Consider the following 25,550-nt stretch of genomic DNA (forward strand, 5'->3'; position numbering starts at 1 on the left):
TAATCATGAAAATGCACAAAGATCTCCTGTACATAGATTGTCAATGCTAAGAGTGAAATAAATGTAGGTGGTCTTTTAACCAGTGTTAACTGGTAATGTTAACTTTTATTTTCAATGCATTCCAGTCAAATGTATTAACATTTGTACTATAAAGTACTATGAAGTGCAGCTTAAAAGATCAGCAATACGGAGCATTCATGGTTCAATTTAATTCCACTATGGTACATTGTAAGTACTATCATTGCATCTGTTACCTAGCACCAACTAAACTATATTGACTATTAATATTAGATTTCTAACAAACATAGCAGCTTCAAATAAATTGTCAAAGCATCCAAATTGCTAAATAAGTCAAGAAATATGCAAGTGACTCTCAATAACCCCAGTTCCCTCTGGCAACCATTTCTTTTGATGTCAAGAGGATGGAATGTATGGCAGCTTAAGGTTATCACACAGCTTGGAGATGCTTGAAGAAAATAAAACAACAAGAAAATCCACTGGGGGATATGCCTCATGTGAAATAGAACACAGAGACGGATAACGCAGCCGCCACTATGATCGTGCCACACACCAGCATTGCCATTCGACTCCGATCGAAGGAAGAAGAACCCTCTTCCTCGTCTATAGAGATCAGTGCCGCCCCGGCGCTGTCTATGCTGACCGGGTCGGGGCACTGTGGCCCACGGCACTCCACCATCCAGCGGAGGACGTTGACCTTGTCTTCCATGTCCTCAATCATGCAGTCAACCTGGGCAATCTCCTGCTCCAGCTGACTCTGCTCCAGCTTCTCCACACTCTCTGGGAGCTCCGTGGGGCGGCTCAGGTCTGCCTGGCTTAGGGCTCGCGCCACCACCTCTGTGGTCCCACCTGGATGTTGTGGGAGATAAGATGAGAAGAACTAAAAGCAGAGGCCCTGTTTAAGTAAATACAATTGAAACTCTTTTATTCCTTCTCCCTAGACACATAGATTATTTATCTAAATGATATGCATGTGATTATTATGTAGATGTGAAATTATTGTTATGTAGATGTGAAAATAATTGGATAGATAGATGGAAATGTCATCTGTCATCTATTAATAAGCAATACCATCTTGCTAATACCCATCCACTGCTTTTAGAAGATACAGATGTGTTTAGGGAAGAAGGGTGAGGGGTTGTTTCTGGACAGGGCGAGTAGGAGGAGTATTTACGTGCATCTAATAGCACATTCCAACATAGCACAGAAAGTAGACAAAATTAACCATTTGTCTTTTGTTGCCACTAAGGATATGTATGGTTACAGATTGCACCTTTAACCCAAATTGTACATTTGTTGATGCCTCAAGAAGAAGAAAAAATGTCGGCCAATGGAAAATGTCTGATAACTGTACGCTCTAAGTATAGTGTTACCAGTAGTTTTATGAGATATGAATGACTGTATGTACTATATTATGTTATGTATATAACCTTTTTTGACGTTATTTGTCTAGATATGTGCATCCACATCTTTACCTAGCCATTGTGTACACAAAGCAAGCTAGTACAGGCAAACTGAGCCTCATCACATTTTGACCACAGAAGGGGCACATGTCTACCTACCTTGCAGGCCAGACTGCACTAAGGCAGCGGTATTGGCCACGGAGAAGTTAGAACCTATGCTGAAGACTTTACACATGTCCGCATGTAGGAGTTCCAGGCTGGATGAAAAGGCCACCCACAGCAACTCCGTCTGCCCTCGCTCCTCCTGGGGCAGGGCTTTATCCCGTAGCCGGGCAGTAAGATGGTGACGGTTTGCCACAGCTAACTGTTGGGCCTTTTCCCTGGTTTGCCTCAACTCATCACGCAGATGCAAGCTGTCTGTGCACCCACCCACACATGACGCCAGGTGCCGGTAGCATGCCACCACCTATAGCAGGGGATAGGGAAAACACATCAGGGTCACTTAAATAGGAAATCAATCAGAAAAGCAAAGAAGATTGAACCGGCATTGAGGTATTTTAGGTATTTATGCAGTAGCAATGTTGTAAATACTTATTATTGGTTAATACTATTAATTATTCCTAGTAAACTAGGAAACTGCTTCAACATTGCTGTGGTGGGTTCTTGTTCTTGTGCTGACATACAGTACCAACTTCCCTCCTGAGTCAGGGGATCAGCAAGTCCCTCATGGAAAATATGTTTTTTGTCTGTCTTAGGTATGTAAATGTATATACAGTACAGGCCAAACGTTTGGACACACCTTCTCATTCAATGTGTTTCCTTTATTTTCATGACTATTTACATTGTAGATTCTCACTGAAGGCATCAAAACTATGAATGAACACATGTGGAATGATGTACTTAACAAAAAAGTGTGAAATAACTCTAAATATGTCTTAGATTTTAGATTCCTCAAAGTAGCCACCCTTTGCTTTTTTGTTGTTAATAAAATAAAAAATTGTTGTTGTTAATAAAATATATAATAATAATATTAAATATATATATAATAACATATTATTATTAACACATATTATATTTAATATTATTATTATATATTTTATTAACAACAAAAAAGCAAAGGGTGGCTACTTTGAGGAACCTAAAATATAAGACATATTTAAAACTATTTCACACTTTATTGTTAAATACATAATTCCTATGTGTTCATTCATAGTTTTGATGCCTTCAGTGAGAATCTACAATGTACCAAATAGTCATGAAAATAAAGGAAACGCATTGAATGAGAAGGTGTGTCCAAACTTTTGGCCTGTACTGTAGGCCTACATGTTTTTAACATCACTCATCATAACATTACAATGGTGTTTGAAGCCTTTCATACTATTTCGAACACAGCCCTGGTCGCTACCATGTTTGTTCTGAAGGATTGGTAGCATAGCAACCAAGCAGCTAATTATTTGAGCCACATTCATTCATGGAATTCATTCATGGAATCAAAACTAGTCTGGATTATCTCACACTTCGTGGAACAGCCCCCTGAAGCAGGATGAGATTTGATGCAGTTATTCCAATTTACAAATTAGAAGATTACTTTTTCCAGATTATGACTGAGATTGTACACTTTTAACACTTAATCAGCCATGAGGGGTCATGTGAGTAAAAAAAAAAACATGTTATATCAGGACCCTCCTTTCATGACTTTTCCTAGATATGTGCGTTCTACCACCCAGTATCCTTACATTTTCAAAATCACATCAGGATAAGCTAGTATAAAGCTTTTTCTTTTTTTAATTTGACAGATACAGTGAAGATTTAGACAGGAAGGATGGGTGAGAGAGAGAGAGGAGGGATGACATGCAGGATATGTGGTTACATGGTCAGCACTTAACCCACTACGCCACCTAAGCGCCCCAAGTATAAAGCTATTTTGCTGTTTTTCTGTGTTGGGAAGCAGGCAAATTTACAAGCGGCCAACTAGAGGTCGTTGTGTGTAAATAGCAGATTTACATTCTAAAGAGGTGGCTCTTTTAGTAGGTAAAAACGGCACGGCTGTTCTGGTGTTAAATGATGTGACATTGAAATCTGAAAATAGTTGAAGAAGATATGCTTATTTGAATGTTGGTATACCTCAGACCAAATATCGGAGAATACTCGATCTGAATCAAAACACACACAGAACAGCTGCTAATAGCTAGCAGATAAAAAGGAACATCGCTATAAACATCTAACTGCATGTTTAGCACAACACAACATGCTGATAGAACATCAACATGCTAAAAACACATAACTACGCATAATTAGATGATCACACAGTCCTTGCTTTTGAACACGTCCTAAAATGTAAGTTTGTTTAAAAGCCATGTATCACTTACCAAGTACCCTACAGCAGACGATACTGTGAATCCAATTCACAAACTATATGTATTTAGTGATCCTAAAACTGTTACAACTCTTCCTCCATGTCCTCTACCTGCGTGGATTGGCACACCTGCCCGCAATCGAACAATCAACTCAGCTCTACTAAAGCCCTGCACCTGCTGCCAATCAACACCGGAACGTATGCCATTGATGACTGCCTGCCTGCCGACTCAAGCCTGTCTGACTACCTGCCTGTCTACTGACCCCTGCTTGCCTACAGACCTGCCTGTCTGACTACCCACCTGCCTGCCCCGCCTGTACCTCTTATTAAAGCTACTAGCTTAAACCTTACCTGCCTGTCCTGTGTCTGCTTTTGGGTTCAGCCTCTGACCGTGACAGTTTTGACCAGAATGAAACAAGCAGACATGGATGCAGTTAGCCGGGCTGTAACCGCCCAGGGTACTCTCCTCGGCCAGCACGACAGTATCCTGCAGGATGTTGTGGGGAATCTCTGCGACATGACTGCTACCCTATCCAGGACCAGTCGGTGGCGGCTGTCAGCTCCCCACCTGCTCCTCCTACCCCAGCTGCCCCATCGCCACTGCTGTACCTCCAGCCACCAGTCGGTCAAGCTCCTCAAGTTCGCGGACGATACCACCCTGGTAGGGCTCATCTCCAGGGGGGATGAATCTGCTTACAGGAGCGAGATTGACTTGGTGGTCTCCTGGTGCACCCGGAACAACCTAGAGCTGAATGCTCTTAAGACAGTGGAGCTGATAGTGGACTTCAGGAGGAACCCACCCCCTCCCTCTCCAATCATACTGGGAGGCACTCCAGTCACCACAGTGGAGTCTTGCCGCTTCCTTGGGGTGACAGTCTCTCGGGACTTGAAGTCGGGGCCCCGCATCGACGCCCTCACAAAAAAGGCCCAGAAGAGACTGTTTTTCCTGAGGCAGCTCAGGAAATTCCACCTTCCTAAGACCACGCTGGTGAACTTCTACACGGCCATCATTGAGTCCATCGTCACCTCCGCCATCATCATCTGGTTCCCCGCTGCAGCGGCCAAGGACAAGGCCAAGCTGCAGCGGGTGATACGCTCGGCGGAGAGGGTGATTGGCTGCCCTTTGCCCCCCCTTGAGGCCCTGTTTAAAAGTAGGGCTTTGGGGAGGGCCAGGAAGATCATGGCTGACCCCGCACACCCAGGACACGGTCTCTTCGCCCCGCTCCCCTCAGGCAGGAGGGTGCGGTCCCTAAAAACTGTGAAGGCCCTACATACAAACAGCTTTTTCCCCACAGCCATCCGGCTCCTAAATGCCGCTGGCCCCCCCCCCCTGACCTGACCCCTATCTATCTACCCTCCCTCCACCCCCACCCAGAGAGCTTTGGACTGTCTGGATATGAACACTTGAACACTTGATCTCTGCACTTTATATTTATATTAATTATGACTCTTGCACTTTGATGTTGGTTTGCACTGTCTTGCACCTGTCCTGCTGTAAACCGTGCTCCATTGTTCCAAACCAAATTCCTAACATGTTTACATGTCATGGCAATAAAAGTCTTCTGATTCTGATTCTGATTGTGATTCATCTCCGTCGGTCAAGGAGCCCTGGGTCCCTGCTCCGAAACGGTATGACGGGAAGCCGGGTTCCTGCTAGTTGTTCTTGATGCAATGCAACCTTGTGTTTGAGCAGCGGTTCCAGTCTTATGCCTTGGATTGAGCGAGGATATCTTTCCTCATCGGTCTCCTCCGGGGCCCCGCCCTGTGGGCATTGACAATCGCTTTCATGAATGGAGGAGAGAGCGTAAGAATCACTTCCACGATTACCCTGCCTCCCAGTGAGCTCCGCCCCCGGTAGACTCTACTAGCCGAGCCCGGTCGATGGAGGTCGACAAGCCCAGAGAACCTCCGAGACGAGAGCCATCACCGGGATTTGAGCCTATGCAGCTGGGTTGCTTCCGCCTCGGTCAGGTAGAACACAAACGTTGCATCGACAGCAACAGCTGTTTGTACTGTGGCCAGCCCAGCCATTTCCTAGCCTCCTGTCCTCTCCGTCCGTCAAGACGAGCAAGTTCATCGGGAGAAGGGGGCATCATAGCGAGCCGCGCCATCTTACCTGTATCACTCTGCCCTTGGCCCTTGGCACCAGCTGCCCCCCACTATCGTCTGGAAGGGCCAGTCCACTGTTCTGCCTGCCCTAATCGATTCAGGGGAAGATTAATGCTTTTTAGATGCTGTGGTAGTGGAGCAGTTGGGTCTCTCTACTATTCCCCTCGATCAGCCATTAGAGGCCAGCACTCTGGATGGAAGCCTCCTCGACGAGTTACTTCCAAGACAGTGCCTGGCAACCACCAGGAGGAAGTGAGTTTCTTCATGATCAGTTCCCCGTATGAGCCCATTATTCTGGGACACCAGTGGCTAGAGAACCACAACCCACAGTTTGATTGGTCTTCGGGTCAGATTATGTCCTGGATCCTTCGTTGCCAGACCCATTGTTTGCACTCAGCCCAAGGCCCGTTGTCCACCCCTAGCCCCAGTCCTGCCACCAGCCCTAAGCCAGCTTCCAGTGCCAAGGTGGTCATGGTCCATGCCGCCTTTGTTGTAAAGCACCATCTAGTTACCAGACCCACTTCCAGTCCCGCTTCCAGTCCCAGACCCGGGCTCCAGTTTCTGTCTCCTGTCCAGGTTCAGTCCCGGCCCTGTCTCATGCCGCGGCCAGGTCTCCTGTCCCGGTCCTGTTGTCTGTCCTGGTCCTGTTTCCCGTCCCGGTCCTGTCTCCTGTTCCGCCTCCCGTCCCGGTCCTGTTGTCTGTCCCGGTCCTGTTTCCTGCCCAGGTCCTGGGGCACCTGTCCCAGCGCCCTGTCTCCATCGTCTGCACCCGGACGAGGCCAGTGGTCGCCTGAAGGCGCTTGTCGGAGGGGGGGGGGGTCACAACTCCGCCTCTGTGTTCTCTACTTGCGTGGATTGGCACACCTGCCCGCAATCATTGATGACTCCCTGCCTGCCGACTCAAGCCTGTCTGACTACCTGTCTGCCTGCCTGCCTATCCCCAGCCTGTCTGACTAATCACCTGCCTACTGACCCCTGCCCGCCTGATTACTCGCCTGCCTGCCCCGCCTGTACCTCTTATTAAAGCTACTAGCTTAGACCTTACCTGCCTGTCCCGTGTCTGATTTTGGGTTCAGTCTCTGATACGTGACAAAAACTGTTGTCTGTTATATTGAGTGGGCACTTCCACACTTAACCTTTCGTAATATGCAAAAAAAAAACGTTTTGGTCATTTGCACGACTTGAGCATTGTCGACATGCAGACCTTTTCACCAGACCGTGTCACCTATAGTAAGACAATGACCCCAAACGTACTGCAATAGCAACTATAGGGAGTTTTTCAAGCCCAAAAAGTGGAAAGTTATTTACTGGCCAAATCAATCTTTAAATTTAAATCCAATTGAACATGCATTTATTTTCCTGATAATAAGGTTCTACACAAAAATACCTCAAAACAAACAACAACTGAAGATGGCTACAGTACAGGCCTGCCTGAGCATATCCAGAGAAGATACCCAGTGTCTGGTGGAGTCAATGGGTCACAAAATTCAGACAGTTATTACATGCAAAGCTTTGTCGACCAAACACTAAACATGAGTGCTTAATTTGGACATTATGTTCCATTACTTTTGCTACCCTGACATTAGGATGGCTATAGTATAACAAGTGTTGTAATCTCTGAATGGTGAAACAAACATGTACAGAAATAAACGTTGGCGGTCTCTGCTTTAACCTCATAGTAATTGTTTGATTTCAAATCCAAACTTGGAATATAGAGACAAAAGAAAAAGGACTTCACTGTCCCATTTCTTACACAGGGCACTGTATATCAGGGGAGACTGGTGGAGGTAGAAATAGGATAAGCTCATTGGAATGCATGAAATGGAACTAGAAATGCATCAAATGTGTATCTCCTGTGTCCACATTGTACTACCCCCCTCCAAAGTTTGAGGTGTCACAACAAGCGAATACACTTCAGTAGTGTATCTTTAAATATGAAGCTTTTTAAGCCCAGATGGTTCAGCACCTAGCCACTCCATACACGATCTCCATATTTTTTTTTTTGTTATACTGTCTATGACGTGGTCCGAATAGTGGTATTAAGTTGTGTCCTTTGTTTGCACTGTCGAACACCAAACCTATATTATTATTATTATGTCTAAATTACACTGTACCTATACTGCACCATACCATTGATTACTAGACAAATAGTACACTGCATAGTATAACATGTCAGTGGTTATAACTGTACTGTGGGGAACTGAGGATATCTAATTGGATAACTATTAATACCTAAAACTGGGTCAGTTATTTGTTCTGCTCCATACACAATGTCCTAGTCATTTCTGAAATGTATGCAAATAACATCTACACTAATTGGTCCAGATTATGTTAATTTCTCATACTCAAAACCTGTGAAAAGAGTATTACTACTGTAGCAGAAATTGAGTACTGCACTTTCCTTTTTGGCCTTTAGGGAGTGCACATTCCCTCCCATTTGTTACATAAAGCACCCATTGGTTGCAAGGGGACTTCATCAGGATATAACGAATACACTTTGGGGTCACAATATGTATTTTTTTGCAGAGCCTTTAATATATTTTTTAGGCCTAACTAGCCAAGTGTGACAGTTTCATAGATCTAAATCATCATCTGACCGTTTATTAATGGGTCATTGGAGCTAAAGCCTAAGGGATTATCTAAGTGGTTTACATGATAAATATGACTAATAATCTGTGTGTCATATATCTATTCATAGATAAGCCTAAGCACCTAGGATCGTCATCACAGCCATATAAACCTACCAGGTAAAATTTAATTTTAAAAGGTAGATGGGAAATTATGGCAAATTTGCAGCAAAGGTCAACCATATATATTGCTGGACATTTGTGGCACTGTGTCACTTTCTATTGTTCAGTTTCAGTTTCTAATCTCAAAAGTGTGGAAACAATACAAGTTATAATCCATTACTGGTACAAATGCTTCAGTAGGACATCTAGTTCACAGGCCTTTATGACTAGAAATATGATTGTTACTTCAGGATCGAATCCCTTAACATTAAATAAAGTAGAAGGAAAGGCAATAAAAATGCTCAACATTGTTTAGTTGAACACCCTCATCCTATTGATGAATATTAGCAATGTTATTTAGCATTAATTCCAAATAAACTGTGAACAGGATACAAGTTAAATGCAAACAGGCATTATGTGAGTATTCAGTTTGAGTGAATTCTCTATATCACATAAAAGTCTGAATACACTGAGCACAGCCATTTTAACATAAAATCTGACAGCAAGTATAATGATTTTCAAGTACATTAATAATATACAATCCATAAACAATTTCAGTCATAATGAACAATCTTCAGAGCAGACTTATTATATTGCATTGGTAACCTACTTGCTTTTCTAAAAAGCAGTAGTTACTATACCCGATATCTAAAAAATGGCATCAAAATCGTATTTCGTCGTATTATGTCACTGTGAGATATGGAATCTTAGTTAGTCATTTTATCCACCCTTTCCCTGCAACAGAGCTATTATAATGGACTTGGTCATGCACTGAACTGGGCCAGTCTTTTGAATGAAAGTGCTTTTTTACCCACAGGGTAAATGTTTTTGTCATGCTAATATTTGTTAGGAAGTGCCTTATATATCTTTGCACAAGAGATACAATAGAACAGCTTCCAGAGCGATAGTACAGATAGAATATCAATGCATCGATATTGAAGTGGATACTATATCTGTGCATGTTCAGTGACAGTAAAGCAAGACAGTGGTTCATTTATTTATTTATTATTATTATGGCATATGTTGTTTAACCAAGATTTCTTGAATTATATTCTACAAAAAATATATAAAATCAGCACAACTGAACTTAAGCAGAAAGATGTAATGTTGTATGTTCCAAGCTTTTGTATGCTTGTTTTTTGTTTACTTTCCAGAAGTGTATCACCATTTTCTTATCTGATAAGTCGACTAATCCCCACCTAGACTTTCAAGTACATGGACAAAACCAACACTACAATGGTAGAGTTATTTTCTATGATATATTCAGGTACCAAATCACCGATCTGGGGAAGTATATTAAATACAGTATATACAATAGTGTCAGATCAGCACCTGAGAATCTTACCTTTATTAAAGAGTCAGTGAGAGCCTTTCCCTCTTCCAGGGCTGATGCTGATGTGCCATCATCGCCCACTTTATTGTTTGAAAGTGGCATGGGGGCTGCTTGTCAAGAGCTGCAAACCCCGTCAAAGCAGGGGAGAGCAAAGCCCACCCGTCCTTCGGTCCGCTGGTTGCCCCTGCACTTACTGTACAGGCAGACCCTTCATTCAACGCTCCGCGGCAGGGACAGGTACAATCCCATTCCCCAGTCATGCAGCAAAATTAATCTTCAGCAATGTTGCAGCACCAAAGATGTCAAACATGACATCATAATATACCTAATAATTCCCCCAGAAATCTGGTGTAGAAAAAGTGAAAGCGAAAAAGACTGTGGGATACTGGTGTCTTAGTCCTAAGCAAGTGTGATAATCCAGCGATTGACCCCTTTGCACTGACGCAAGCTTGCCTGAATTGCTAATCTCATTATCCATCACCCACACTAAGGCACAGTGCTACTGTGCAGGACCTTGGCCTTCACGAAAACGCCCCTTTCACTGACTGACGGCTGGTGCTGAGGTCAAGGAGAGAAAAGGGGCTGTTTGTGTCCCTTTGCCGTGAAATCCAGCTGCAGGGTTTATTCAACAAATAGGAATCCCATTGATTAATACAGCATGCATCACTTACTTCATTATAGAGCACTACCAATGATCCCCATTACAACTACCGTAATGTGCAAGTCTTAAAATTGTAATAGTCAAAAAGTATGCATCAATAGTACAGTACATTGAGAACAATGGCATAATGTTATTAATCAATAATAGTAATAATAATACACCAATACCAACATTCCTGCAAATACGGTATAAAGTACCAGTCCAAAATGTTGACACACCTTCTCATTCAATTTTTTCTTTATTTTTCTTAGACATCAAAGACATCAAAACTACTAAAAAGTGTTAAACAAACCAGAATATGTTTTAGATTTTTGATTAAAAAAAAAAAGATAGCCACCTTTAGCTTTTATGACAACTTTGCACACTCTTGGCATTCTCTCAATCAGCTTGGTGTGTGTGTGTGTCAGTGGAAAAGGAAACTGTGAATGTTTCAGTGGAAAAGGAAACTGTGAACACCGCCCAGAATTCTCTTTTCTAGAATAGGTGAGAGAAAACCACAAAGAAAGCAAAAGCTGGCTACTTTGAAGAATCTGAAATATAAAACATATTCATTACATGGTTTGTTTAACACTTTTTTGTTTACTACATAATTCCATGTGTTCTTTCATAGTGTTAATGTATTCAGTATTAATCTACAATGTAGAAAATACTATATCAATAAAATAAAAAACATTGAATGAGAAGGTGTGTCCAAACTTTTGACTGGTACAGTATGCTACATTTCCACCATTATAACCACAACGTAACACTTAACTCTCTTTAATGTTGTTACAAATGTTAGGTCACTTGTGAAACTTGAAGTGACATTCTTATATTGTTGTACAACTAATACTGTATATACTTACATTGAAATGTTGCTGGTTCCATAGCTAAATAACATCCTCTTTCATGATCAAATAGACAACTGAGCCATGAGAGAGAGATGCACTTAGCTGGTGGAAATGTGTAAACTGCAGAGGGCACCTTTATCTTATCAGCTTCTCTGGTAGTATGTTTCCCCCAAGGCTTTGATAATGGCCAGTATGCTTTTTACCCTGTCAATTTAGGTTCGTTTGAGGAACACAGTGCATCACCCATGAATGCCCTTACGTGACTTTGCTGTAAAGATGTATTCACATGAAAACAATGACAGAATAATCAGTTTTTATAATGCACCCACATACAAAACATTAAGAGAACCGTAATAGAAGTATACCGTAATATGTTGGTTATATTGCACCTATTATGCATTGGAATGCGTGCTACTGTATAAGCAAGTACAACAACTCATGGCTAACTATAACATTTACATTTACATTTTTGGCATTGAGCAGACACCTTATTCCAAAGCGACTTACAATCGATACATTTGACTAAGCAAGTGAATCATCAATTCACCAGTTGTAGCAGGAAGAGTAATCTAGCTCAGGCCAGGGGCCATTGGCAGTCGTCGTGATATAAAATGTAATTTTTCTTTTTATATAGACACTGGAGAGACAGTACAAGGGGGGCACTGGAGAGACAGTACAAGGGGGGCAGTAGAAGTCTTAAGAGGCACAGCATGGGGGAGAGGCAGGTGTCTCAGGAGGCGCAGTGCTGGGGGATAGTATTCAGTATAGTATATTCAGAATCTAGTGAGGCAGAATGTACTGATTCAGAGTCATCACATAGGTTTAAAGTGGTTCAATTGTTCTATTATAACTATTCAAGTTACAGCTATTAAAGAGCTTATTTTGAAGTATAATTACATCTCTTGTTATACATTCATAATAGTGGCAACTAACAGGCATCCAATTTAACAAACAAATTAATCAAGCCTTTGCCTCTATGTCAACGAGATTTTTACCTGGCTTTATCCAATGTTCAGATTTAAGTTCTTGAATGTTATGCAAATTAGGGCATATTTAATTAGGTAACGCCTCATTTGCATATTTAAACATACAATTTCAGAAAACTTGTAATACAAAAAATAATTGTCTTAATGTAAGTGAATAACTGGGGAAGTTTCATAGTGATAGCTATTAGTTAAATGTTTTACGGAAAGGGCGAAGGCTAACCAATGTTGAATGGACTGGATAGGTGTTTCCAATTGAACGTGGGAATATGAAAACTATGAATATATATATATATATATATATATATATATATATATATATATATATATATCAGTTATTTCCATGAATGCGTTCCATAAATTCCCACCTTCGTTCGGCTATGTTTTCTGGTCACTGTGTCATGTGTTTATACAGCATGGTGTCTAATGCGCACACTTGTTACTTGACACTTCCATAAATAGCCAAAAATATGTAAAGGCCCGATTCTAATGTAAATTAGATAGTTCTCATAAGCACACTTCTGAAAATCTGTAGAACAGAAAACCCACTATTTGAGACACGTGCCGCGGAGGTAAAGCAGCAAACACGGGTCTGGTGAGGACCAGCAAAAGTTCCAGGTAAGGTAAGGGCTTTAGGCGTAATCAGTGGCGGACTCAGGCTGATTGAAGGACAGGGGCGAAAAGAAAAAAAGGGCACCTACTGCACAACATGGGACCCCATCAGTGCACATGGTCAAGTTTAGACCATTGGAAGGGCAGCCAATAGGGCACATCCTCTAATTTTGCCACTCAAAAGGGCATTTTTGCCACTCAAAAGGGCACTTTAGTGCGACGTTTTTCAACCGTGGGGGCACTTGGTCCAATTTAGACCATTGGAGGGGCACCAAATAGGGCACATCCTCTAATTTTCGCCACTCAAAAGGGCATTTTTGCCACTCTAAAGGGCACTTAAGAGAGACGTTTTTCAACCGTGGGGGCACCAGGAGGGGCGGTCGCCCCCCCTGCCCCCCCATGACTCCGCCAGTGGGCGTAATACTAGCCTAACCGCCACGCAAGTCGTAATATAGGTAATTCCGCAACGTATCTTTGATTCATCTTACATCAAAACAGGTGGTCAAACGCTGGTGTAGTCAGATAACACGTATTTCATTGCCTGCAGAAACAATCCCCCAGAACGTATTATTCCGTTGGAGACTACTGTAGGTTGCATGACATCCACGTGTTGCCGCCCGGGGAACGCAAGTGGTGATTTCACTATAATGATCATTATGAAGAAAAGCGTTTATGGCAGAACTTCTATACTACTTATTCAGAGACGGCAGCTTGACGCCACTGCCTGGAACTGACATGTTGAACCTGATTACAGTTCGTGACGTTAGAATTATATGGTTCTATCTCCATTTTTGGTCAAAATTTTGTTTTTTTTACATAATCTGATCCATTAGGTGTTTATTAATGCCTGTGTGGTGTTATTTTTTTAAATGTTGACATTTTTGAGTTAGTAATTCATAAAATACAAAGGTTCGATCTCACAGAACATACTTTTGGAATGTAAAAACGTTGACGCTCAATATCTCTGAACTGCCCTAAACGGAGATAGAATCTTATCATTCTAAACGGAGATAGAACCTTATCATTCTAAACGGAGATAGAATCTTATCATTCTAAGCTCACGAGTTGACGACAGTTGTAGCGTTCCAACGGCAGACGTGACGTTATTCAAATAGTGTTAGTGTCAGTTTAGTTTTCAGGCGGAATCGCACGACGAAATCTTTTTTGGTCGAAAACGTACGCAGACCAATTGCCTGTCTGTGTATTCATACACGTACATCACATCAAGTAGAAAGGTTACAGCCACCAACATACTATCATTTATCATTTATCACATAATGGCGGGGAGGAAGAAAGAAGTCCAGATTCAGGTAGCTATAACAATTATGGCTAGTTAGTTACAGCTAGTGATGCATGTAGCTAGCTATAGAGGCAACTAGCAAGACTTATTTATTTCCATCATACCCAATACGCTGCTTATACATAGGCTACATACTAAATGAGTCAGAATACCATAACCTTGTCTTAGTTGTCTAATAGTTGCCAATCTTCAATTAATATCTACAATCTAGTCTAGTATAGGTAGCTAGTGGGTAGCTACTAGCTAGCTAGTTACATACTGTACATTCGACTTAAAAAATAAAAAAGGAGAATCATCAAGGTAATTTAATTCTTTCTTCTTTGGATTTGAATAAAGTAAGTTATTGCACTTTAATTTCTTTCATTGCAGAATGACAAACTATTTAAATACATTTGAATAATGTGTGTGTGTGTGTGTGTGTGTGTGTGTGTGTGTGTGTGTGTGTGTGTGTGTGTGTGTGTGTGTGTGTGTGTATTTGTCCACTTAGATTGAAATTAGTAATGAAGAACAGTGGGAGGAAGCACTGTCAGCTCCAGGACTTCTTGGTGGGTGATTCTCACAAACATGCTCCTGTCCTTTGAAAATGTTCCAATGTCAGAGACAAACATTTATGATGTTAGATCCTGTAATATTGATTATAGTGATCTACATATTTGTACCCAGGGGGAGCCTACATTTAACAAGTAACTCATTATAAGTGCCCCTGGGTATTTGGATTGATGATAAACCGTCCTTTAATTAGAACATGTTGACCTAGTCCTGCTTCACCTTTGATAATAGGACGATGATTGTCCAGGCGACACTCCTCCCTGTCCTCGACAATGGTGACACAATTTAGATGCATGCATGCCACTCACCATTGTCTTTTGTATCTGTCTGTGGGTTTGGAGTCTTTGACAAGAAGCACCTGTCATTACTTTTTATTTGTTTATAAAGCAGTTCTTTTAAAACTCCCATTTTACTCATTTACTCATCATTTATGGCAGACATGCTTTGCAGTGTACCAGAGTATAATAATAATAATAATAATAATAATAATAATAATAATAATAATTTAAAGCTGCAAGCAGCAATTTAGGGCTTAAGCCTCATGGAAAGTTCACAGGATCAAACAGCATTTTGCCTAAACTGTTTACCGTTTTTAGGTCATTTTGAAATTAAATACAACTTTTTTTCCGTTTGCAGTTCTAGACATCTACCAGAGATGGTGTGGGCCATGCAAGGCTGTGCAGAATATCTTCAGAAAATTAAGGACAGAATACGGAGATGATCTGTTGCGCTTTGGTGTGGTGAGAGAATAACCCACAAAGTGCCTATGTTTTCCTGTATGGAGTATGTTTTCCATTGGGGTGTAGTTTATATGTTATGTGTGGGCTTATCTGCATCAATGCCCCTCTTGGCAGAGGAAACTGCATTACATGTATCAAATGTGGTCTTTACACACTTTCAGGCAGAGGCTGACTCTTTACTTGAGTTAACATCACTAAGAGGGAAATGTCTACCAGTATTCCTTCTCTATACTGTAAGTATTTTCTTTTTCATAATATTATAAATCAACATTTCATTGTTAAGTAGAGTCAAGTAGATAAGTAGACTGATGGCACACAAAGGTAAAACCTGAGTGCACAAGCAGGAAAGCGACACAATAAGATCTGCATCAATTGCTGTGTGTATTATTTTAAAATACTTTAAACACAAAAAGAAGAAGAAAAAAACACAATGCCAGAAAAATAAGATAGAGGGACAGAGGGAACAGACAGGTGAGTACTGCTGGTACAACTAAAATGTGCAGTTTTATCATACAGCACAATGTCAAGATGTCGCAAGTTTTGAGGGAGCGTGCAATTGACATGCTGAGGAATGTCCACCAAGGCTGTTGCCGAGGAATTCAATGTTCTTTTCTCTACCATAAGCCGCCTCCAAAATGTCCAATTCCAATTATCTGAAACGCCTTTGGAGACGTTGCGACATCTGTGGCATTGTGCTGTGTGATAAAACTGCACATTTTAGAGTGGTCTTTTATTGTGACCAGCCTAAGGCACATCTGTGCAATAATCATGCGGGCTAATCAGCATCTGGACCTGTCAGGTGGATCATGATGGATTATCTCGGCAAAGGAGAAGTGCTCACTTAACACAGATTTAAACAAATTTGTGAACACAATTTGAGAGAAATAGGCCTTCACATAGAAAAAAATCTTAGGTCTTTGATTTCAACTCGTGAAAAAATTGGAGCATAAACAAAAGTGTTGCGTTTATATTTTTGTTCAGTGTAATAAAACAGAGAGAGAAAAGAGAAAAGCGGTATTGATTAGTTATTAAGGTTCTTCCTTGTCTCGAGGGAAAAGAGGGGAGAGGGGCCCAGGTATGTCTTGTCTGGGTTTTGGGGCAGCTGCCTATCGTCTGGGGGGTCTCCCGCCGGGGCCACTCGGTTGGCCTCACCCGGCCGTTACTGAGGAGACAGGATAGAGCACGTTAGGCTACAACGGTATTTCGATACTGCCAGTTTCTGACGCTCACCCACCTCCTGGCTGCCTGTTGGGCACCCCACTCCCTTCTGGCTGTCTCCTGGCTCTTAAGAAAAACATGTGATTACTACCAAATGTCACTCAAGGTAAAATCCTCAAACTAGCGATACCTAGCTTTTGATCTACAGAATGAATTTGGAAGCTGTTTTCGCATGCCATTTGTAAAGTGATCTGGGCAATGATTTTGTGGTAAAAAAAAAGGTCAATAATCCCTTTAAGTTGGTTGGGGATTGTTGATGGACAGTAATGTTTGAGGTGATTTAATGTAATTCTTGCTTGCAGTAAGAGACTGAAGAACCACTTGAAATACATATGTAATTCTTTCCTGTGGCCTCTTTCTACTGTTTTAGGGTGGAAAGTTGGTGTCAATAGTAAGAGGAGTCAATGGGCCTCTTCTACAAAAGACTGTTTTAGAGCTGGTGGATGAAGAAAAGAAAAAACAAGAACTGGGCTCAAAATACGTTACTGACGTAAGTGGTTATTTGTTTATTGTTTGTTTGTTTGTTCGCATAGGTTTTGGAAATAGAAAGTGTTACCAGCAACATTTTTCTCAGGAAAATCAACGGGAAAATAATTTGAGTACAAGTCCAAGTTTCCTAGTTCCGACATGTCATGAACACAGCATGAGTTGTTGAGATGTAGCCAAGGAAACGAGTGCTATACCAAGGAAGCTTGGTTCAAGCTCTGTGCTACACTTCTGTCTTCATCTATGACAAATGGGAATGGCAACTATTGATGTTCTGTTCTGGTATACACAACTAATGAGCATTTCTATCCATTATTAAACCTTCAAGAAGGTTCAAGAAATATTCTTAGAGGACAATCAGCAAGCAAGAAAGAAGCCTTCACAGACTCAAAATGACAACATAGAAATTCATGGTATGTCAATTCTGAATAGAGTAGAGAATGACTGGTTCTTGAATTTGAGTTACATTTTTTATTGAATTAGAATCCATGGATGTTGAATTGAAATTCAAATTGGAATTACAGGAAGTAGAATTGAATTGAATTAAATTCATAATTGGTCTATTGTTTTAAAAAATTTAGCCACATGATTTAAGGTGGTACTTTAAATGCTATCAAAATTTCTGTTTGTTTCGTCAAGCATTGTGTTTTATCTTTGTCATACCTAGACCATGGTACTTACCATGTGGTCATCATTAAGCCAGATGCTGTAGCAGGAGGCCAAGTGGAGGAAATCACCAAAAAAGTAAGTAGTAGTAGTGAGCCAGGTGTATGATGTTCTAGGAAAAAGATGACAACTCAAGTAATTTCCCAAATCATTCTACTCAATAGATATTTTCAGCAAAAAACTTCAGTGACATGTTTTGGGGAACCCAGAGACCTACATTAACATAATAGATCTCCTTTAATATAATTAATATAATAATAATAATAATAATAATTGTTTTTATTGCCATGCAATGAACTTGTCAGTCAATTGTTGGAATTTGGTATGTTATGCTCTAGGCAAGGGGTAGACACAGACAGCGACCCTGGAGCAATTAGAGGTTGCCTTGCTCAAGGACACGTGGCCAGTCGGGTTTGAACCGCTGAACTGCTGACCTTGTGATCATTAGACGCAGCACAACATCCTGAGCCACAGCCGCCCCTAATATGTATTACTTGCTTTGTGACATACCCCACATGTTGTGTTATAGACCCAAAATGTATTTTTTTTTAAATGGCATCAATCCACACACAAAACAAGTTTTTAGAAATGTCTGCAAATGTATTACAATTGAAACACAGAAATACCTCATGTGCACAAGTCTTCACAGCCTTTGCTATGGCACTCTTACAATTAGCTAACAAGTTGATTGATTAATTGATGCAAATGCAATCTATGCAAATCAGAGTCCCCATAAAAACAAAGGTATTGATTCCAAAATTACATTAACTATTATCCTTGCATTAAGAAGAATTCAACTTATTGATCAACTTAGTGATTTGTTGATGACATTTTTGCTATTTAGCTACCTATAAGAGTGTCAAAGGGTGTGAAGACTTATATTATATTATAAGGTATTTCTTTTACATTTTAATAGATTTGCAGACATTTCTAAAAACTTGTTTTCACTTTGTCATTATGGGGTTTGGATGTGTGTGGATTGATGCCAATTTTTATTTATTTAATACATTTTAAATTGAGTCTAACACAACAAAATGTGGAAAATGTGAAGGGGTGTTGACTTTCTATAGCCACTGTATATTGTAGCCTGACTCAGCTAATCAACTAAATGTAAAGGTCTTGATAAGCTGTGGTGTGTTAGGACTGGATTGGAAGAAAACCCCACACAATCGTCAGCTTTCCAGGACCAGAGTTTTACTCTATTTCTTTATGAAATGGAGGAGGCTGGAGGAATCTTACATTTTTTGTTCATGTGTAGGTTTTAAATGCTGGTTTTTCAATTGTTGCGGAGGAGGAGAGGGTATTGACTGAACAACAGATTCAAGCTTTCTATAAGGAGAAAAGTGGAGAGGTGGGTGAATTAATCTATGATAATACACATGTACACATGCATTGAATTTAAAGAGGAACTCCAGTGGCAAATCCAGTCTCATTTCCATGAAAGAAATGGTTGAAAACTAATTTGACTACTGACTATTTAACAATCGATCTGAGCTGAAATGGATCTTTAGTACTTGTAAGCCAGGGGTGCTGACACTTTTTGGAACCAAGATCTACTTTTCAAGTAGCCAGTCTGCCAAGATCTACCAGTCTAGTTTCAACATCGCAAACGTACATGCACGTACTACAAACACACACACACACACACACACACACACACACACACACACACACACACACACACACAGTTCCCAGCCTGCACAGTAAACTCACAATACACTTTCTCTCTCTCTGTCACACAGCCACAGGAGAAGACCATCACAAACCCTCCCTCTTTGCTATTCTCGCTCACACACATTCACACACACACACACACACACACACACACACACACACACACACACACACACACACATTTGCCAGTCTGCATAGGGAGCCATAGCACAAACCCTCCCTCTCTCTCCCTCTCTCTCTCTCACTCTCTCTTTGCTATTCTCGCTCACACACACACACACACACACACACACACACACACACACACACACACACACACACACACACACACACACACACACAGTCACTTTCTCTCACTCACACACTGACAGCCAGTCTGCAGTACCATAGCCAACTACTGTTCCAACAAACAGAAAAGTAAACCAGATACAAAACAGGTAGTTCCCTAGTTTGAAAGGAGGAAATAAATGCATTTCTCTACCTTAGTGGGAGACCTGGCACTGGGAGGAGGCAGCTAGTTTCTAATAGTCAGGGCTGTAGGAGCTGGTTGCAAGGTGTCATCAGCCACTGTGGATCTGTCATCGAAAAGGCAATCTGCAGCCTCGAGAAACTTTTTTCACAATTTCGCCGTCTTGGAATGACTTCTTGTGTTTAACAAGAACGTGACTGACGCGATAAGAAGCTATCGTTGCAGCCGTACGTTTTCGCTCTTTTGCCACATTTCCCTTCTTCGAAATAGCCATCGTAGATTTGCTGATCAGACAGACGCACTTCCAATATCACATCGTGTAAAAAAAGTCCTCCTCCCATTCTGGATGGAAGTTATACGTTATTGGTTTCTTACTTGGTCCAGCTTCCCCACTCATTTGTATAGCCTTTATTTAGTATTATATAGTAAATAGTAGAAATTGGAAGGCTAACTAGGTAATTAGTCTCGCCGGTATTTTGTATTTTGTAGTTGGTGCTGTTGACTGCGCATGCGTGGTGAACCGCGTGTTAGGTGTAGGTGAAAAGATCAGATCGCAGACTGGCTTACCTGTATGTCAATCAAGTGTCAAAAGCCATAGTGAGGATGGATGATAGGCGAACTTTTTTTTTTCTTCTTTTTGTTCAATGCCATGCGATCTACCCATACTACCTTTGCGATCGACCGGTCGATCGCGATCGACGTATTGGGCACCCAATGTAAACTATATAGTGTCAAAATGTCACCCAATAATGTAAATAATTTGCAATGTCACAATGTTTGGTTCATTTTGATTAAATTGTGTTAAACAGAACAATTCCATGTTTTTTTTTTTTTTTTTAATTATCTCCAATTGTTTATTTGTTCTGTGCTTTAATTTCATTGAGTACATCAAGACATTAAACTGTGTAAATTTAAATAGAAACTGGAAAAATGTAGGTTCTATATAATGGTTCTATAACCTTTGACCGGTAGTATAATTATAATTCTTACACTTTAGTGTGTATTTTAGGGTAAGGATTAATATATTTCACTAGATATAACCTCAGGTCAATCGATTTTTCACTGGAGTTGCTCTTTAAGAAAATGATGCTAACCTCCATGGTTTAATATTGTTTGATGCTCAAAAGGAAAATGTATCAACTTTTGTTCATTGTAATAATTGTCATTCATGGAAATACTTATTGTTGACACTGCCAAGAGTGACACTGCCTCTTTTTACATTTTCTAGCAAGAGTTTGTAAAGGCAATGTCAAGCGGGCCTGTCCATGCACTGATTTTGTCAATGGGAAAGAACCTTACTGAGGACAAGTCTCCTGCTTTAAGAGATATTATCGATCCTGGCCATGCTGAGCTCATAAAACCAAAGAGGTTTGACTTCCCACTGCAGTTTGGGGGGATTGGGGGTGGTGGGGAGCAGTAGGTGTGTATATATCTATAGTAGATGGGCATATACTGTATATGGCAGATTACACATTATCTTTTATTTACCAACATTTTATGTGTTTTTTAAATTTTACCAACTCCAAAATGTTTTCGATTTTCCATGTATCCCAGTACTTGAATGAGGACTTGAATAAGGATGTATGCGCTGCAATACATTTGACATTCATGATTTTTTTTTTTTTAAATACTTCTAATATTTCTATTTTGTCACTTCTCATAGGTCAAAGGATGGCCAGGGCATGGATCTAGACCTCTCAGACAACAGCACAGAGGTGGCCAGCAGGCAACTTGCTTTCTTCTTCCCAACTTTTGATTTTACATCAGAGACACAAGCTGGAATTGCTGATTCCAACACCAGGATCCAAAAAACGGTGGCTCTAATTCGTCCAAGTCTCCTCAGGGGAAAAAAAGGTTGTCTTGCTCTTATGTTTTACATGAACCCAGAACAATTTTTTGTTTTATCTCCCCTCCAGTTTTATTGAATGTTTTTTTTAGATAATAGGACAGGCATAATGTATTTTTTTCAGTGTTTTACATACTGAAAAAAAGAAAATATGGTACATTTTACAGTGTTGTTTTCAATGTATGTTTCTATTAATTTGATTCAAGCAAATGTCTGGTTGCTACAACTGTGGCTTTCTGTGAAGACTACTATTCTAATTCAAAAACCTGTCACTTTTTATTTTATTTTATTTTTTACATTACCAGATGAGATCTTAAAGACAATACATGAATCTGGCTTCCAAATAGCCATGCAGAGGGAGGTAACACTTTCTGAGGAGCAGGTCAAAGAGTTCTATAAGGAACATGAGGGCACAGACTATTTCTCGTGTCTGGTAAACCACATGACCAGGTGACACGTTCTCCCACCATCATTTGCTTAGCTAAGGCCTGGTCCACATAAACTGTAGTATACAGCACATTTGAGGTCTGGCATAAAACTATTCTTTTCAACTGGATGCAGTGGTGGTGCACCATCGTGACTCAATTGCCTGACTTGGCAGTGTTGAGTTCCAAATGCAGCAAGATGTTAAGATATTCAGCTTCTGCAGCGAAATGCCTTGTGGTCAATTAAAAACAATTTTGTGTTATTTTACAATACCTGCCAAAACACTATAGCGTTGCAACAATGTTAGCTCATTCAAATTGTGTTTGCTTTCAGATGATTGAAGTAATTTATTTGAGTTAAAAACACTTAAGGGTTAATGACAAACAATCAAGAAGCTGCATCCATGCAAATTAAGTATGGCTGCTTACTTCATGTAGCATTGCCTGCAAAAGTGCGAGACGAGTTATCGCCACTAGTTATTTTTTGTAGAGTGCAATATGACCATGCTGAGAATATATTTTGTTTCCACCCATCGCATTGCAGTGGCCCTGTCTTAGCTTTGGCTTTGACTCGAGAAGATGCAATACAACATTGGAGAGGCTTACTGGGCCCAAAGGTCTTGGATGAAGCCAAAGAAAAATCCCCCGAAAGGTACACTTGTTTGGATAGTTACTTTCACATGGTGTATAGATGTTGGATTCATTGCGAGTTAGTTACTTTACAAAATATAATCTTCCCATAAAGGCTTGAATTCAACTGAACGCACCTATGCAGTGTTTTTTGATCACAAATTACTGTGGTGTACACACAATTCTTACTTTGAAAAGTGGAAGCAACTACTGTATGTGAGGGGGGGGTAACTTGGTAGGAGCAGTAGATTTGAACACTTCTGAAAACTATTTGGATCAGCTGACTTTTGTGTTAACAGTCTCATTGGAATTGTGTTTCCTTCCCAGTTTGCGAGCCCAGTTTGCCATCGATGATGTACCACTCAACCAGCTTCACGGCAGTTCCTCTCCTGATGAAGCAGAGAGAGATATCAGTCGTTTTTTCCCCACTGAGCGAACACTAGCAGTGATCAAACCTGACTCCTCACAGGAACACAAAGGTACACAAGTGTCCGCATTCATTTACATTTTTGGCATTTAGCAGACGCCTTATTCCAAAGCGATTTACAATCGATACATTTGACTAAGCAATTGAGTCTTCAATTCACCAGTTGTAGCAGGAAGAGTAATCTTGCTCAGGCCAGGGGCCATTGGCAGTCGTCGTGATAGAAGATTTTTCATTACTTTTAGGTACTCTGAAAAAGGGTTGTGATTTCAGAATGGTGAAGTCAATATGAACACAAATACCATCTAATGAAAGTGGACAATCTCTACTTTAACATCACAGTAGTTGTTTGATGTAAAATCCAACATATTGGAGTGTAGAGCCCAAAAAAAAAAAAAAATGCTTCACCATTACTGCAAGGCACTGTTATTTTATCAGATGAAAAGCATTATAACCTTTGGACAAAATCATGTTGTTCTTTATTTCAGATACTATTATCAATCGTATTAAAGAGGCTGGGTTTAGCATATCAGAAGTCACAGAAACACACATGACACGAGAGATGGCGGAGAAGTTTTACCGAGATCACAAGGGGAAGGACTTTTACAATCACCTGGTTGACTACATGTCACAGTGAGTTCAATTTAGTTTTTTGAAATTCAGGACTCACAATCATTTGAGTTTGTTGTTTAGTATGTATATGCTCAGGTTCTAGGTCAACTACATTGCAGTTTCCTGCCAGATCTTAATGCCTGTATTTTAACATGTCACCATTGGCATCATCTGCCTGATCACAGTCCATGTTGTAGCACCACTGACTGCAATAGGTAACAAGTCCTATAACTTGCAGAAATATGTATTTGTATTTTGTAGAGGTCCATCTGTAATGATGATCTTGAGCAAAGAAAACGCTGTCGCAGAATGGAGGGAAATGATGGGCCCTACAGATCCGGGGGAAGCCAAGAGAGTCAAACCCAACTCTTTGCGTGCACAGTTTGCCAAGAGCATCTTGGAGAATGCAGTTCACGGCTCATCCAACACCCAACATGCCATGGACAACATAAAGTTCATTTTTGGTGATGTACCCCAATAGGCATTGAACATTTTACATGGTGGTTGATTGTCAGAATAAAGACTCTTAATAATTGAGACAATTTGTCTAGGAATGGAGGGGGGGCATTGTCTTTTATGATGTCTATGTTCATAGGCACCAAGTATGGGGGAATTGGGTCTTTTGCCCCCCCCAACATTTTATTTTTTATTTAAACAAGCTTTCGTTTGGGTTCTGATGGGATGATACAGTTGAACGAAGCTCATGAGGTATTTATAAAGTTAACATTTTCAAGAGTCAATGGCTATATCATTAATTTAAAAACTCACATCAATCACAAATAGAAAAGGTCTTTCCAACCCAACTTTAAGGGCACCAGATAGAAATCCCCCAAACAGTAAATATCCTCTACATACGCCTCCAATGAAATCAACATTTCAGTTATTCTCTACTGGATTTTATTCAACATAAATACAACACTTACAGCTAGAAAAAAATGCATTTTAAAATCTGGAAAGACCAGAGCAGCCTCTACTTTAAAAGGCTTCTTTTTCAATTATTCATTTCCTGACTGATTTCCTCAGTGTCCTGCAGATGGCACCAGTACGTGGGGATGTCACAGATTCCTTGATGTTGGCCAACAGTCCCCGTTTGGGTTTATTGACTGGGGTCTTCGGGGTAAGCTTAGCCAGCTCCTCCCTCAATGAGGTTTAATGAAGGGCTTCTTATGACACTGCTTCTGTAAAATTAAAATGAGAACCAGCCCCTAAAATGAGTAGCACCTTTTTCATTCCACTGAGCATTTAGTCAGTCCAATTGTATAATAAAGCCATAGTTCCAGATAAACAAATGTCTCGTTTATCTCACTCGTGAATAGCAGCACTTCAATCTGTGTGCGGTGGGGTTAGGTACGATGTGGCACCCACATGCTGTGTGCTAGGGATTATTTAATTGAAGGAGTCGGTTCAACCTCTGCCTGGGTTAGTTAGATTAAGTGAGATGGTAGTGGACTGAACAGAATACATAGAATGTGGAATG

At 40.6% G+C, this 25,550-nt stretch overlaps 2 protein-coding genes across 2 annotated transcripts; one reads left to right on the forward strand and one right to left on the reverse strand.

The window, feature by feature from the left end:
• Window positions 1-511: 511 nt before the first annotated feature.
• Window positions 512-10,050, reverse strand: rgs9bp (regulator of G protein signaling 9 binding protein; the record flags this gene model as incomplete). Its single annotated transcript, XM_080543543.1, has 3 exons — window positions 512-867; window positions 1,581-1,887; window positions 9,961-10,050. The coding sequence occupies 3 exons, from the start codon at window positions 10,048-10,050 to the stop codon at window positions 512-514; spliced, it is 753 nt and encodes a 250-aa protein (XP_080399669.1).
• Window positions 10,051-14,311: 4,261 nt separating this feature from the next.
• LOC308168902 (thioredoxin domain-containing protein 6-like) lies at window positions 14,312-24,554 on the forward strand (the record flags this gene model as incomplete). Its single annotated transcript, XM_080543544.1, has 15 exons — window positions 14,312-14,344; window positions 14,822-14,879; window positions 15,520-15,623; window positions 15,785-15,856; window positions 17,212-17,331; window positions 17,659-17,740; window positions 17,995-18,071; window positions 19,252-19,344; window positions 21,365-21,504; window positions 21,800-21,990; window positions 22,288-22,432; window positions 22,952-23,059; window positions 23,365-23,516; window positions 23,950-24,094; window positions 24,335-24,554. 15 exons carry the CDS (start codon window positions 14,312-14,314, stop codon window positions 24,552-24,554), a joined length of 1,740 nt encoding a protein of 579 aa, XP_080399670.1.
• Window positions 24,555-25,550: the final 996 nt, after the last annotated feature.

The sequence above is a fragment of the Nansenia antarctica genome (genome assembly GCF_963989245.1).
Source record: "Nansenia antarctica genome assembly, chromosome: 12".
Lineage (NCBI taxonomy): Eukaryota > Metazoa > Chordata > Actinopteri > Argentiniformes > Microstomatidae > Nansenia > Nansenia antarctica.